The sequence below is a fragment of the Perissodus microlepis genome, chromosome 22, assembly GCF_051167445.1.
Source record: "Perissodus microlepis isolate ML-2025 ecotype Zambia chromosome 22, ASM5116744v1, whole genome shotgun sequence".
Taxonomy (NCBI): domain Eukaryota; kingdom Metazoa; phylum Chordata; class Actinopteri; order Cichliformes; family Cichlidae; genus Perissodus; species Perissodus microlepis.
Window position 1 is genome coordinate 10072166 of NC_140481.1, and position 16924 is coordinate 10089089.

General features: G+C 39.6%; 1 protein-coding gene across 1 annotated transcript; it reads right to left on the reverse strand.

Annotated features, from left to right (window-relative positions):
- Nucleotides 1-1839: 1839 nt before the first annotated feature.
- LOC146362580 (uncharacterized) lies at nucleotides 1840-15462 on the reverse strand. The gene is made up of 3 exons (XM_084919796.1): nucleotides 15282-15462; nucleotides 3583-3681; nucleotides 1840-3491 (listed from the first exon to the last, which is right to left on the reverse strand). The coding sequence occupies exons 1-3, from the start codon at nucleotides 15384-15386 to the stop codon at nucleotides 3381-3383; spliced, it is 315 nt and encodes a 104-aa protein (XP_084775922.1). The 5' UTR covers nucleotides 15387-15462; the 3' UTR covers nucleotides 1840-3380.
- Between the last annotated feature and the right edge of the window lie 1462 nt (nucleotides 15463-16924).

Here is a 16924-nt window from a genome sequence, read left to right on the forward strand (position 1 = left end):
GGGATTGAAACGATGGGACGAGGCGCGACTTCAGCGAAAGCAGCATGGTTAAGACCTTGGAGACGCTTACAGCTGCCGTGAAGACTCAAAATAACACCATTGAGCGTATATTGGGATACATCAAGGAGAGGCCTGCTCAAAATGACACCCTTGAGCGAAAGTTGGATCACATCGCAGAATGGCTCACTGCAGTTGTGGGGTCTCAGAATCAAAAGAATGACAACACCACGGAACGGAAGTTTGATACCATCATGGGGAGGCTCGCGGTTCTCCAACGGGAGATTGAGAGACCAGTGTCGGAGTGTTAAAGAACAGCTTTGAAATTCTCCTGAGCTGCTCGCATAAAAGAAAAATCAACAACATCAACATGCGGATACCTCGGCGCCAGCTGCGGGCCCAAGGCTGGAGCCGAACAAAAACTCCCAGATAACGACTGTGTGTTGACTATTCTTCCCATTCCATGCAAGGCCACCTGGGTTGGCTGGCAGACTGTTTACTTAGCCTGATAGGGCGGAGGACACTGTCTCAGCTGAACTCTGGACACGCACACACATACACTTACACTGATATGCACGCACTCATCCCCCTCCCTTTCCAAACGCCTTCGATGCTTGTTTCCTGCGGGGGAACACGGCGGGTCTGTGTGCCGCGCTGGAATGGTAGCGCTGTGCAGGGCGGCTGCTGTGTTCGCTTCGGATTACTCCTCACCCCCCACCCAATCCTGTGGCTTGTCATGTCTTTCACAAAGTTGTGCTGTGGACATTTATGTGCTTTTTGTGCAGAGGAGTTTTTTTGTTTCCTGTTCTCATGCTGTCCTACCATGGAAACACAGCATGAGTAGAGGTCTCTTTTTTTCCTCTTGTACTTTCCCATTGTTGTGTATATTTTAGTGTTTTTCTGTAACGCTACCGATCTCCGACTTGTATCCCTGTGTAATGTCTGTGTTGTGTCTGTAAGGTCGGGGGGGGGGGGGTCCCATTTCACTGCAGGGCAACCTGCATGTGGCGAATAAAGCTTTGATTGATTGATTGATTGATTGATTGATATAACTATTTAGCCTTGTTATGCAAACAAGCCTGCATAAGTTAATAAATATAGAATTTGAAAAATAACAAACCTAAAAAGATCCACTAGGTACTAGATACATGTTCTGATGAGTTTTTGCAAACAACCATTTGAGTAACACCTGGCTCTTGTTCCATCTCTGTTCTGTCCTCATTCTCATTCTCCTCTCCATCTCCCTCTCTGTTCCTTTCTCTCCCCTCTCCCAATCAAGCCAAACACCAACATCATCAAATATACAGTTGAAGCCAGATATTTACATACTCTTCAGAAAAAAATGGCAATTACATACATACAATACATACAAAAATTGAGCCACACTTATGGAGGTCCACAATTCTTTTCCTGGTGTTTTGTTTGATATCTCTGGATTTTCCCATTTCAAAGAAACAGGCTCTGTGTTTTGCCTTATATGCATCCACAGGTGTGCCACTAATTTACTCAAATGGACTCTACTAACCTATCAGAAGCTTCTTAAGCTCAGAATGGAATCGTCTAGAGTTTTCTTATTAATTAAAGACACAATAAACTTAGTGTATATATACTCCGAAATTTGATTAAAAGTGATAAAAAAAATAGACAGCTCTCTCTCTCTTTACTCTGACATTTAACTAATTCAAAAGATATTTTAATATTTATTTATCTAAAACAGTTTACTCTAAAAGTTTACTCTGAATGGATGTTTAACAGTAAAAAAATGTTTTTATTTTTTCCCTAAAGTGTATGTAAATATCTGGTTTCAACTGTGAATATACTGCTGTGTATTGAAATTCGTCTTGTTTTGCATATTGAACAGCATTCAAAGCACAAGGTAAAATAACATTTACCAGAGTCTTTTCTTTTAAAGAAGCCCCTTATGCCCATTGTTATGTTCATCATAACTAAAACCGATTTAGAGTGCTTTATTTAGCTGTGTAGGGTAATAACTGAAAATATGAAATAAACACACATGTAAGCTAAGACTCTAAAAAAACAGCATTGTTGTTCGGCTTTTCATTTCGCCATTTGTTCATTCACTCGAAGAGCAAGTAACATAATATGGGTCAAGTGATCAGTTTGATATCAATCTTTTGTGATACACCGTCATATTTACATTATTTGTACAGTATGAAAAATTTGCTTTGGTACCTGGTCAAACTCAAGCTCTCTTCTCTCTGCCTGTGCACTTCTCCTACAGCAAACTCGCAGGCAGCAGCTTCTCTCCCCGCTTCTCGCTCACATGTGTAAGTGTTCAGAGTTCATCTTTCCCAGCCAAGAACAAGACACCGTCCTCCAAGAGAAGTGGACTCAATGGCTGAGCAGTTGTCCAGCTTTGATCCAAGGTTGTCCCTGGTTAAAATTCTGCACCTGGAATTAAAATCCCTGAGGGAATCGTGGAGTTGTGTCAGCAGCAGGTGGAAACTGAACAGGCCTGATCCGTCTGAACACTGAACCTGAAGTCTCTGTGGCCACAGTCAGAGCTAGTTAAGTTCTCTCAAAAGGAAATGTGCTTCAGTGCTACCTTTATTACCTCTTTTTGCAGAGGAGACACTAAAGCATCCTTTATTAGAGGAAGTAATTACATTCCATAATTCATAGCGATGCATTATCAAACCATTAATGAAAACCATCGACAAAAGTGATTCACATCATATCAATGTTGATTATCATTATTCCTGTTTTTCATTTCAGTGAAGTGCTGATATGCTTTAAATTTTGAACATCATGCTGATGGAATGAAATCGGATTTGTGTGTGGCTTTGCATGAACAACACAGATTTATAAACTCTTTGAATCCAAATTATAAGATCTATTAAACGGATCAAAGTGTGTTTAGGGTCCGCTCCAGTTTACTTTGTATCATTAACATCTGCATTATCATATATTATTCACCACACTTCTCCTTTCTTCTTTATAAATTCTCATTCACATCAGAAAGTAGGCATTTTTTTTATTCAAACATTCCTTGATACTTAACTTTCACAATGTGTGGAATCTGTGGAATCCTTTAAAAAACAGTTAAAAACTTTACTGTTTAAACAAGCTTTCTGTTGACCAATGCTTTTTACATTTTTATATTTTTAATTTACATTTAAACTCTATATTGTGTATATTGTGCATTTTGCTATTTATCGTACTGTTTATTTTAATCTCTGTGTGCAGCGCTTTGTGACTACCTGTCTATGAAAAGCGCTTAATAAATAAACTTACTTACTTACTACTTACTTAAAGCTTTAGTCTGTATCATACTGTGTGTGTGCTATGTGAAATATTTTAATCTAAACAAAAAAAAACTCTTTACAAAAAGTTTTCTCATATTTATTAAAAAGCATTATCACTCAGAGGCTGTGGAGAAAGAAATGTGAACACCTGGAACCCCGCGGGCACTGACACAGCTGACCTGAATGACTTGTCTGACTCCGCCCCCAACAGAACTTCTCCAAGTTACACTGAAAATGAATCACAGTGGACACTCAGGTGGCATGCTTTATTTTGAAAGGACTTGAGTGGTTCTTCCCTGAGGTGTCAGTTTATTTTTACCAGGACAGTGACTCTGCGTCTCTTCAAACGCCGACAAAGTCCAGGAAGTCGTCTGAAGATGTTTTCCTTGACAGCTGAGGCGATGTTTGAAGCATTTACCTGAGAGATGACAGAAATATTAAAGGTGTCTTATTCTGCTTCATATTCCATGTTTTTTAATCAGAGACTCTGTTAGTGTATCTTGGCATGATTCACAGGACAAAGTAATGATTCTTTATCTTATTCTAGGACTTGGTGCAGCCCCTCAGTTCATACTCTGTCTAAATAACAAGTTTTAGCTCTGCCTCTTCAATCCAATCCAGTTATAAACCACATTTAAAAACAATAAAGTTCGCAAAAGTGCTGTACATAAATATAGGGAGGTCACACAATGAGAATATAATAAAAATACAAAATGTAAAAAAGTTGACACACCTACATAACAAACACCAACACATGACTGTAAATACAAGCAGAAACAATCTAATTAAGTATTCATCTTTCACACTGTGCTAAAAGTAAAACTAGAGACAATTTTTTCCTGGTTGGTGAGCTTCAGATAGCCAGCAGAGGGGCAGCCAATTGGTGCTAAAACCAATTATGGAGACGACGTTGACCATAAAAGGAAATCTGTTACAAATTGATGTCAGCGTGCAATTAAAGTAGAAAAATGTTTGGATCAAATCTATTACTTATTGATTTCTTTATCTTATTTGAAACTGTGCTTAATCAGCGGTGGAAAGTAACAAAGTACAAATAGTTTTCTTGCTGTACTTGACTAAAATTCTTTCAGGTGTCTGTAGTTTACTTGAGTATTATTTTTTCTGATAACTTTTTACCTTTTCTCCCTTCAGTTTAACACAAATATTTTAACTTTCTGCTTCTGACATTTTCTAAACATGCTTTTATTTACTGTAAGTTTGAGTAATGAGTTTTGTTACATTTTACCATCAGTTTTCCTTCCAGTAAACCAATTCGAGCCTAAATGGAGGAACAATAACACAATCCTAGACAATCCTATTGGTGTATCCATCAATGGTGCTTATCACTGAAGAAGAGATGCAAGAAGCAAATATTTTATGTATAATTTATTGTAATATACTGGTTAAAGTGGACTCTAACAGCATTCAAGGTTCAAAAGAGGATAAAAGGGAATAACACTGGCAAATAATTTTAAAGTTACTATGAGCTCAAGAAATCACAGCAAGCACACAAGCTGTTTATTGTGAATTATTCATTCACTCTCACATTCACACACTGGTGGAGGTAAGCTACAGTTGTAGCCACAGCTTTCAAACTTTTTGATTAAACTGTATTCTGCACACCTGGTAGCCACCTGGAAGCCACCTAAAGTTGGATTGTTAGACCATGTGGCACTAACAAGAATAAAGGACAGAGCCATGAAAGAGGCAGAAATGTTGTTACTGCACGGCATCAACGCGTTAGCGCCGTCCAGTCCCGAGCCTTATCTACTACAGTCTTAGAAACACAAAACTCAGCTTGTTATTTGGTGGTTTTGAAACTAAACTTAAACAGTCCTTTTTAGCTGATACTGAAACTCGGCTCTCACAAAAAGAAATGGCAGTATGGTGTACATTTTAGGACATCCGTCAGGTCTCAGACAAAACTCGTCAGGTGTCAGGTCTCAGATGTCAGGGCCTCAATTGTCAGGACTCAGGTGTCAGCTCTCAGTTGTCAGTTCTCAGGTCTCCGGTGTCAGAACACAAGCTATCAGACAGAGAGAAACCTCCTTCAGGTGGCGCTGTTGTCAGGTCCCAGCCAATGACTGTAGCAAACATGGACGACGTGACAGCGTCAGTAGTTCATACGATGCTGTTTTATGTTCAAGGGGTCTCCTTTCTCATACATTTGATTCTAATTACTACCATAATGCTGTGAAATTGGGGTGTGATGTAATTGTAACAGCTTTGACTGGAAGCTGCAGTCACGCACAAACTTGCGTATCTCTGTTCGGGAATGGGAGATAGAACGGGGGTGCAGACAGGAGCTCCAGCGTTTACGTTACAAAACCATGACTGACTGTTTTAACCTGACAGCCTGAGGTGTTCTTCAGTATACTGGACTACCCGACAGAAGGACCCGGCACCCCGCCGCACTTTTTCGGTAAGTTAAATGTGTTTGTAAGCTTATCCGTAACCACCGTCCTTAGCTAGGTCCTGAGACCTAGCTATAGTGATGTTCGATTCGTGAACGAATCATTCAGTACTCGATAATTACTTTACTGACTCGTGAATCATGATTCACAAGCGCAACTGACTCAATGACTCATCGCTGTTGCTGTTAGCAAACTAATTCCATTAGTAGAAATATATCTAGCTTATAATTAAAATTGTGGGGAGGAAAAACAACAGCCAGTTTCTTAACAAAAACATTTCTGTTCTGAACTGGAAGAAAAAACCCTGAGTAGAAGCTCACATCAAGACAATAGCTCCTCGGTTCACAGTAGCATCTCTCAGCTAACATGCTAACAGCACATTTGAGTTACTCACCCCCTCCCTTGCTGTGCTGAATCATAGCGTAAGCCTACGGTGGCCCCTAGAGACAAAGCACGTACAAACTCCAAAACACTTGCAAACTCCAAAACACTTGCAAAATCCAAAACACTTGCAAACTCCAAAACACTTGCAAACTCCAAAACACATGCAAACTCCAAAACACTTGCAAACTCCAAAACACTTGCAAAATCCAAAACACTTGCAAAATCCAAAACACTTGCAAAATCCAAAACACTTGCAAAATCCAAAACACTTGCAAACTCCAAAACACATGCAAATTCCAAAACACAACGGAAGTGCTCCAGGACGCTAGGGGCAGTGTTGAGCTCGATTTGCAAAATAAACTGCAAGTTTGTCTGTATGGGATGGTCTAGTCTCCGTTGCGCTTCCCAGGTTGCCTAGCAACCATGATACTAACCGCTGGAAACTTGTCATACAACTTTGTTTGACAGAAATGAAGGAGAACATATTTTGTTAATTTGTTTGTTTGTTTCTACAAGAGCTTTGTGTGATTTGATAAGTATCTGAGGCTGAGACCACAGGACAGTAAAACATGATTTTTGGGCTTCATTTCTGTACTGAACAGTCATTTAAGATTAGTTAGTAAATAACAATTAGCTAATGTTGTTCATGAGACTAAAGTCATATCACTTTGGTAATGTAAATATAATATGGCCAATATTATAGTTATTATATTAATCATTATTAGCTATTACAGCAGTGAACATGAACTCTGTGTCAAATACTGAGCCTCAGTACAGATTCAAGTTGCAGTTATTTATATGTCTTATCACCTTAAATCTTCACTCAAAGACAAGTATCTTTGACAGTGCATATATAGGTGTATCATATATAAGAGACAAATGTTGTTCCTTCAGTATGTTGGCATTACTAAATTGGGCTCATTGCTTACATATATTTATAAAAAGAAAATGTACAAGCTGTGATAACTGTTTCTGATAAAATGAAGAGTAGACTGATATACTGAATATTCCTTTATTGGGTGAGAAAATCAGACCATGTCTTAACTGCTTTAAGTCATACAGAAAAGATATCAGAGCCTTAAACAGGCTGACTTCTGCTAAATGGGTCAAACTGGGCAGAAAGTATACAAACACATAACATCCTTATAGAATATGATGTAACACTATAGATCAACTTACCTCAGAATATATAAAGCATATAAACAATTACAGCAATATGATGCAACAAACACAGCAGTGCTACTAATGCAAAATACTCAAAGCTTCATAGAACTGAAACAAACATTTATTTTTAGGTCCATTCTGCTGCTGATACATACTTTAGGTTTCTGAACATTAAACTTGTTACTGCCTTTCATAGTGTGTAACTTGAAGGCCCTGAGTACTTTCTCCCACACTGAAAACACTGGAATGATAAAATTATTTGAACATTACCTAATAAGACTGATTCAGGACAGACAATTAGTTATGTTAAACTTTTCTAGCAGTCCTTCACAAACAGGGAACAGTCTGTCTATTCTCTCCATCTGTCAGCTGCTGCTGGCTCTTCCTCCTCCTCTTCCTCACACACTGCTGAGTTTGTCCTGGTGGATCATCAGGGGTGCAAAGCCTCACAGATGATGTGCAGCAGTGGGTCCCTCAGTCTGTCCTCACTCTGGACACTTGCAGTTGTCACACATGGAAATCAAATGTGTGATAAGCTGCAGGATTCAAACACAAGTGTAACTTATAAATACATGCTCATGCTTTTATTACACAATCAGAGAGAAAGAAAAAGAGAGAGAGTGCAGGACAGACAGACAGGTGACAGTCTCAGGTGTATACATTGCTACAAAACAGCACAAAAGAAGGAGGATTGTGTTATTACGAAACAAGAAGAGTTCCCAGATGGTACAGTGGACACATGTGTGACTCCTGTGATTAAAGCATCTTTCTTTCAGCTTAACGAGTGAACCGTCAGCTCGTTCAAACACACGTTAAAGTCCGTTTGGCTCGACACCACCGAACAGAGGCAGCAATATAACATAGCTAACATTAACAGTGCAGTGAATCCTGCTTGTGCCGTGATATTCAGGACTGCAAACCGAGCAGCATCACTGACTTTCAGCTTGTTGTGTTTGTGGATATATGACTGACTTTAATTATCCATAAAATCATCACATTCTCTGTAAGATTAAAGTCAACTATTGAACGGCGTATATTTTGAAGTAAAGGCTTTAAAACCAAGTTAGTACAAACATCGCTAATGTCACATAACTTTCCCGACATGTGGCCAACAGTAATGTTTTAATGTTCTTCATTATAAAAACATTTGCGCATAAATAAGTGACATAATATTCAGTACTTACTTCAGAAAGTTTACTCTTCAGCGGCTCCGCTTCCGCCGTTTTTTTCGGCAAAATTATCCACACCACCGCCGCGCTATGAAATCTGGGATATGTTGGACCATGAAGGCTACACCGACCCATCCTTAAAATTCAGGGAAATTAAGGACGCATTTGAGGGCCGCATTTCGAGCAGCCTTTGAATTGGGACAGCCTTCGTCGTGTCGCTGTGACGTAATCGGCCTTAAAATGCGGCCTTTAAGGCTGCAGACCCTGAATTGGGATACAGCCCAAATCCGGTCATTGGTACTTCCTGGCTTGTGTAGTTACTAGGTAACAAAAGCTCAACACTGCCCCTAGCGTCCTGGAGCACTTCCGTTGTGTTTTGGAATTTGCATGTGTTTTGGGGTTTGCAAGTGTTTTGGAGTTTGCAAGTGTTTTGGAGTTTGCATGTGTTTTGGAGTTTGCATGTGTTTTGGAGTTTGCAAGTGTTTTGGAGTTTGTACGTGCTTTGTCTCTAGGGGCCACCGTAGGTAAGCGAATCACTCAGGACTCACTAACCCCCTCCCTCCTGGCTCACAGGTTCTTCTTCTTCTTGGTTGGCAACCAATGTTAAGGCGCATTACCGCCCCCTGGCTCACAGCTCAGTGCACATTTAGATGAGAAAATATATATTTGACACATTTAAGGAAAATATTAATAAAATAAAATAAAAATAAATAAATAAATGTTCCCTTTAGAATTTTTTTTGCTCTATAAAATAGTTGTTTTCTTTTACAATCATTCATCTTAGCAGTAGGATTTACATTAAAAGAGAAACAAATTAAGTTTGAGTGAAAATATACATTTTTGCACTCTCTGGTCAACTGACTCAGTGACTCAAATGACTCAAGAAACCCGATTCACTTTGGTGAGTGACTCATTAAAACTCGATTCAGTAAAAAGAATCGAATTTACCATCACTACCTAGCTAAGATGAGCACTCGGCTGTCGGGGAAACTTGTTTTGTAAAGTCCGTTTAGCTAATCTGTGCAGGTGAATGAATTTAGCCTGATTAAAGAAATCAAGAGAAAAGCACCGGGCTGCTCAGTCACTAACTGACTACCGTTACTGTACTTTTATTATAGTATTATATATGCTGTTTGCACATTAAATATGTATAAACAGCAGCATGTTTTCAGTCTCTTGCCACATCTTTAAAGACAGTATAAAACTTAAAAAAAGAAGCTTGCACTTAAGTAACCTCTCATTAATCATTAACTATGGATTAAAATAGCAAAGCCTAATATATATGCACTGAAACCAACTACGGCCGTTTGGCAGCTTAAAATTTATGTTTAATTTTTCCACTGATTACTTTTGTTAGATTTGTGTTCTCATGAGTAAATATATTAATTTATCTTACGTTGTGAAAGACGTTTTCTGATTGTCATTTTATTTTGAAAAGGATTTTATTTTGGTGATTATAGATTACTTCACTTCCTGTTCCTTGTGTTCCGAAGCGCGAACTGCTGAAGTAATGTATGGTTTTCCCTCCTGTGTTGCTAACAATAAAAGAAACGGGGAAAAGTAATCAACCAACCAAGTGTGTGCATTATTAAGAGAACATGGCTGAAGAAGAAGAAAACTCTTCGAGCTCAACAAGTTTCTTAGCAGTGACTGTTTTTTTCTTGTAGAGTACTCAGTACAGCTTACATCCTTTGAAAGAAATAATTTGAAGCATTAATGTTTGTTGTCTGCAAAACTGTAGAACTGAAAAAAAAAAGTAAGAATAGAACTTCAGATCCCCAGTGTGAGAGGACAGAGAAGGATCACTTGTATTTCAATTTTGAGGGACAAACTTTTCAGTTTGTGATGATTCTGTTCTCGTTGTGATTACGGGAGCTGCCCTCAGATTCAGACCTCAGCACCATCCAGTGACTGCAGACAGATCATCCAACATGTTTACATGTTAACTGCAAAATTAACTAATGAAAACAGTACAAAGGTTCAAGTACCACATGTGCTGTCAGTGAAAGCTGCAGCTGTTTTTATTGATAAATTTAAAGACAAAAAGTCAAAAGGATTATTCATCCATGTAGCTGTGTCACTATATATCAGCATTAACAGTACCTCAGTTTGGTGTTTCAGAAAACTACTAATCTCAGACCTGCACAGCTTCTGTTTTAAACACTGAATGTACTCAGCTGCATGAAGAGCTCTTGAGATTTTCTCTGACACAATTTAATAAAACCTAATGAAGGTCTAAGGTCATCACTTATATGTTAAACCAAAAACTTCTCATCTGGAATTCTTTCACAGTTTTCTGCCAATAGTGTGTTATTTACCATAAAGTAATTCAGAGTCAATCATACCAGAGTTACCAGAGAACATAATATTAAATATATAACTTTCTACAGGACTAAGTATGATATCTTTATGTAAAAATCCAGAGCCTCTGAGGATTATCCAAGTATTTATCACATTACACAAATCAAAGGTCTCCATCACAATGTTCATGAAATGCTGGGTTTATCCATCTTCTGGGGCGGGCCTACAGTGGAGCTCTGAAGATTTCCTTGAGAGGGAGCTGGTGGTGAAAATCATGAGGTCCTCCTTGATCCCTGCGATGAGCTTCAGTCTTCCTGGTATTTCTGAAATTATGCCTCTCTCAGTGGGTCAACAGAACATCTGGCACAGGACAGCTGTAATGAAAGAAAGGGAAGAAGTTTCTCCAAATCTCTGGACCCAGGAAACCCGGCTTGGTCCTGATGGTCTCCCTGTTGATAATAATGTGGAATCTATTATTACATGAAAAGAACAAATTAAAATTACACTACTATGAAAACTTCTGCTGCTGTCTTTATTTAAAGTTTCCATGTTAGCAGGCTGTGGAGTGCTCTGTCAGTGTAATGGATCTAAAAGTGTTTAAATCTTCAGTCTTATGTTAAAATCTCAAAGGACAGCATTACATTTTTGATATTAACAGTAACTCTGGGCCTCTGTGGAGTGGGCAGCTGATTTCATCTGTGTATAAAACTGGATAACAAAAACTAAGGGGTGCTGAATCATTCAAAATTATGTGTAACAGGTGTGTAGCATCGCTAACTAGCTAGCAACAAGCCTCCAACACACTGTATATGCTAGCAGCTAATCTAGCACAAAAATTAACAACAGAGTGATTTTAGATGTTGTAGAACTATAAGGTGATAAGCTGTGTGTTGTTAAGGAATAAACATGTATTCTTAGTGCTTATTTTCTGATTATATTGTTTTACGTATTTTAGTAATAAAGGCTTGTAAAGCAAGGCCACTTTTGACTCATAAACTAAGTGCTCAGCCAGACTGGAAAACAGGAAGTTAGTGTAGAGCTATACAAGCATATAAATAAAAACAGGAAACCAGACAAAAAGAGGAACTAGTAACATAAAAGGAGTTGTTTGTATCGAAACTATGTGTGACGTGTAAAGTACCAAAATGACACCTATATGAGACACATTTTTAGCTTCTAATGTCAGAGATTCTGCAACTGACTTTGGGCTGTGCAGGGCTCTCTCTTCCGGAAGATGATTGAATAAAGAATTATAAATGTTGTGACCACTCATGAGTCGGGTTTTCTCTGTTCGATCATGGGGATCAAAGAATCGGGTTTTAATAGTGTCTTTTTGATAATAGTGACATGGTTGAATTTACCTTGATTGAAGGAGTCGTCAGTCGCGGTAAACCCATCAGCAGATAAACTGGAGCAGCTGGGCTACGTAAAAAGTGTAGAGGACATGTTCGCGGTCACATCCAGCGGGTGTGTGGACGGGAGCGTCACGCGGACGCTCCACCTCAAGTCGCTACTGTGCAGACTCTGGCTCCAAAAGTGCAACATGGCAGCCTCCACAAGCGGGATATTTTGGCTTCATTTTTGTACAATGGGAAGAAGTGCTGCCGCGTTGTCCATGTTTGCTACATGGAAATTGGCTGGGACCTGACAACAGTGCCACCTGAAGGAGGCTTCTCTCTGTCTGATAGCTTGTGTTCTGACACCTGAGACCTGACTTTTGAGACCTGACACCTGAGAACTGAGACCTGACGACTTTTTGTCTGAGACTTGACACCTGACAGCTTTTTGTCTGAGACCTGGCAGCTTTTTTCCTGAGACCTGAGGATGTCCTATAAAATGTACACCGTATGGCTGGCTTAACACCCACATATACCGTCTTGGTTAGTGGGTACAGAAGAGTCACCGGTGTCAGGCTCAGAAGCTCAAATCCTGGCCAGTTCATTAACAAAGTATGCAGTTTGGGGGCTGATCAGCTCATGAACACAAAAAAGTATCTCCATTATCAAAACCAATGGACACAATCACTTCCTCCAGAGACTCAGGTGCACAAACATGTTCATTACTTGGCTCATAGGCAAGAAAACCAGTCTCTGAAAGGTGAGTGCCAGCCACAGGTAACATAGTTTTATTGTTATCCAGCTTAGAAGTTGAGTTAATTGATTTGTTATCAACTGGCACAGTCTTACGAACATTTCTAACTGACTGGAAAACACTTGAGGATAAGTCAACTGTACTCACGGGGAACAGCAGAGCTGATATGGAGGAGGCAACACCCGTGATCTGCTCTCCCCTCAACAGACCAGTTGGGTCAACCTCTGAAGGGCTAGAAAGCGGGCAACTTGAAGCCCTAACTATATGATTTAGCAAAAAGGAATGTTTTAACCTAATCTTAAAAGAGATGGTGTCTGTCTCCCAAATCCAAACTGGAAGCTAGTTCCACAGAAGAGGGTCATGGAATCTGAAGGCTTTTCCTCGTATTCTACTTTTAAATACTCTAGGAACCACAAGCCCGTTGTCTGAGAGCGAAGTGCTCTAATGGGGTGATATAATACTATAAGGTCATTAAGATAAGATGTGGCCTGATTAATTAAGATTATGTATGTGAGGAAGAGGATTTTTAATTCAATTCTGGATTTAACAATGAGCCAATGAAGAGAAGCCAATATAGACGAAATAAGCTCTCCCTTTCTAGTCTCTGTCAGTATTCTCGCTGCAGCATTTTGGATCAACTGAAAGCTTTCAGGGAGTTTTTAGAACATCTTGATAATAATGAATTACAGTAGTCCAACCTAGAATAAATACATGAGCTAGTTTTTTAGTCTCATTCTGAGACAAGATATTTCTAATTTTAGAGATATTTTGGAAATGGAAGAAAGCAGTCCTACTTATTTGTTTAATATGTGCATTGAAGGACATATCCTGGTCAAAAAAGACTCCAAGGTTCCTCACAGTGTTACTGGAGGCCAAGGTAATGCCATCCAGAGTAAGTATCTGTGTTAGCTATCATATTTCTCAGATTTTTAGGGCCAAGTACAATAACCTCAGTTTTATCGGAATTTAGAAGCAGAAAAGGGTCGCGCGACCTCGGGGGAAGGTGCCTCGATGCGCACGGTCGCTCAACCTTCACTCCTTCCCGCTCCGGTCCAAGCGTGGTCGCCTCCGGGGAATAATACTGAGGAACCGATGCAGCTGGGTCGCACGAGACATACCCCCGAGGAGTGTCAGAGACGTTTTAAGGGGCGGCTATGTTTGTATTGTGGTCAGTCAGGCCACTTTGTATCTGCCTGCCAGCTTCGGTTAAAAGGCGGGGCCCACCAGTAACTGCGGGGATACTGGCGGGTGGCACCTTTTCTCGGTCTCAGATTCCCTGCATGCAGCTCTCCGCTGTTTTGTCTAATGTCACCAAGACCTACTCTACTCAAGCTCTTTTAGACTCCGGGGCTGAACAGAATTTGATTGACAGCGGTCTGGTACGTGTTCTCGGTATTAAAACGCGGCTTCTAGAGGTCCCTGTTTCGGTTGTTGCCCTCAATGGTCAGGCTTTGCCCTCGGTCACCCATGAAACGAAACCTGTCTCATTAATTCTCTCGAGCAATCATCGCAAATTTCTCCGTTTTTTTGTTTTCGCGTCCCCTGATTCCCCTGTAGTCTTGGGCTATCCTTGGTTCGAGCGCCACAATCCCCATATCAACTGGGCCACCCGTCGTATAGAGAGTTGGAGTAGCCACTGTTTGTCACACTGTCATAAGACTGAGGATGATATAAGACTAAAGATTTAAACAGTTTTAGATCCATTACACTCACTGAGCACTCTACAGCCTGGTAACACATAAACTTTAAATAAAAACGAGTGTAATTTGTTCTTTTCATGTAATAACATCGTTCACATTATGATCAACAGCTAGATTCACAGTTAAGTAAACCTAATGAGGGAGACCATCAGGACCAAGCTGGGTTTCCTGGGTCCAGAGGTTTGGAGAAACGTCCTCCCTTTCTTTTATCACAGCTGTCCTGTGCCAGATGTTCTGTTGACCCACTGAGAGAGGCATAATTTCAGAAACATCAGAAAGACTGAAGCTCATTGCAGAGATCAATGATCTTCACCATTTATCTCTACAGCTCCCTCAGAGGGAAATCTTCAGAGCTTCACTGTTGGCCCGCTCCAGAAAATGGATAAACCAAGTTTCATGAACAGTGTGATGGTCACCTTTGCTTTGTGTAATGTTAGAAGTACTCCGATAATCTTCAGGGGCTCTGGACTTTTACATAAAAATATTATATTCAGTCCTGTAGAAAGTTATATATTTAAATATACATTATCCTGTCTGGTTACTCTGGAGCTGTACTTTTTCAGTTTTATGTCAGTAAAGAAGTTCAATCCATACTTCAACTTTTACTGAAGCTTTATTTTAACACAAGTATCTGTACTTCTACTGAAGTAAATACTGCCTGTAAATTTGCCACCTGTGGTATTAATCTGAATAATACGCTTCTGTTTTAAGTCAAAATCAGAGCTGACTTTGGTTGCAGCTGATTAGCTCAGTGTCAGGGTTACTGGTTTTCTTCCCAGCTTGCATTTGTCCTACCTGCAGAGGGGGAGTTCCAGGACTGAAGTTAGGTAAATGGCTGTCAGCTCTCTGCAGAGAGATGCAGACCAGCAGCAGAAACACAGAGAATTTACTAAGCTTCATCTACAATTTCATCAGGTGATTAATAAATCTTGACAACCACAAATGCCTTGTCTTCTTCTGTGAAAACAAAAGGCTGACGCAGACAATAACTGAAGAGAGATTCAGTAATCCTCTTAGCCTGCTTTAAGAGTCACATGACTAGAGGATGACATCACACTGACGCGCCAATCACTGATTGACATGTAACTGTTACTGCATCACAGTCACTGATGGACCTCTAACCCCCTTATTAATCAGTTGCCTACAGAACATCTGTTTAAATAAAGCTTTATTTTAGAAAGAGTTTTTATATGAGGCTCCTTTTTTCCAAGAAAGATGTACAGGTCTATTTCTACACAGAACCATACACCTGTGTGTACCTAGGTGTATGTTTTCTTTCTTATTGGTGTTTTTCTTTATTTGCTCTTTGCTTCACTGCATAATGAAAAGCAGTTTAATTAACTGCATTTTCATTATTTGCTGCAGCCCACTTCTGTGGCTGAAAAAAGTGTGTAAACTTATTTTAAACTAAAAAACTGTTAGTCTTACTTTTCAAGAATCCAGAGTTGTAGTTTTTGTGTTGAGCAGGAGTTCCTATCCGCTGTAACAGTGAACTCGTTGTATCAGCCCCTGAAGGAGTTTCAAATTATCTGACATAATAAATTTGTCCCACTGCTGTCTCAGGGAGTGAATGGTGAATGGTCACTGAAGGCAGCAGTGACTCTGCACACTTAGATCTATTTTGGACTCGGACCACTCCTACAGTCTGCTATGAAATTTATCTGAATGACTGGACTTCACTTCAGTTCTGCTCTTAAACCGCTGAATGTTACAGGACTCAGAGCAGCTTTGAAGTTAATCTCCAAGAATGAAGGGACTAACTGTCCCACAAACTCAGAATACACCTAACATTTAGAAATTTCATGTACCATAATAATAATGTTGCAGTGTTCACACCTATTTACACACAAGGCAAAGTGTCATCAAGTATTTAAAACTATGATTTATTGGTGACACAGAGCAGACTGATCAGCTGACCACATACAGTCTTACAGATTTACACTTAATTATGTATTACATAGTATCAGTCAGAATGTTTTTATCATTGCACTCTGGCTTGTTCACTAATATATTTCTTATCAGGTTTATTGATTCCTCCTTAACTAAAACTTACTCTCTGCAGTAGGGGGTGGGGTCTTAAATAACTTTCAGCATTAGAGATGAAAAAAAAGAAACACGACAAGAAACCCATTAATTGATCCATTAATTACTTGCACATGGTGTTACTATTGTTCTCTGGATCTTCTGGCTTCACAGAGTAACATGAGAAGAAAAGCAGTTCTCACACTCTGAAGGCCAATTCCGTCTTCTCCATCACTTCCCCTTTAAAGCTTCTCTACCCACCAAGCACCATCCACCATCAAATCAGGAGACTGGTGATTATTATATGAGGTAGTGAAAGTTTGTTTAATTAATGTTGAGGCTACAGATGAATCTTTTCTATTCTGTGTGGATTCGCATGTTAACCCTCAGGTCAGACTTACAGCTGAATGTTTTTC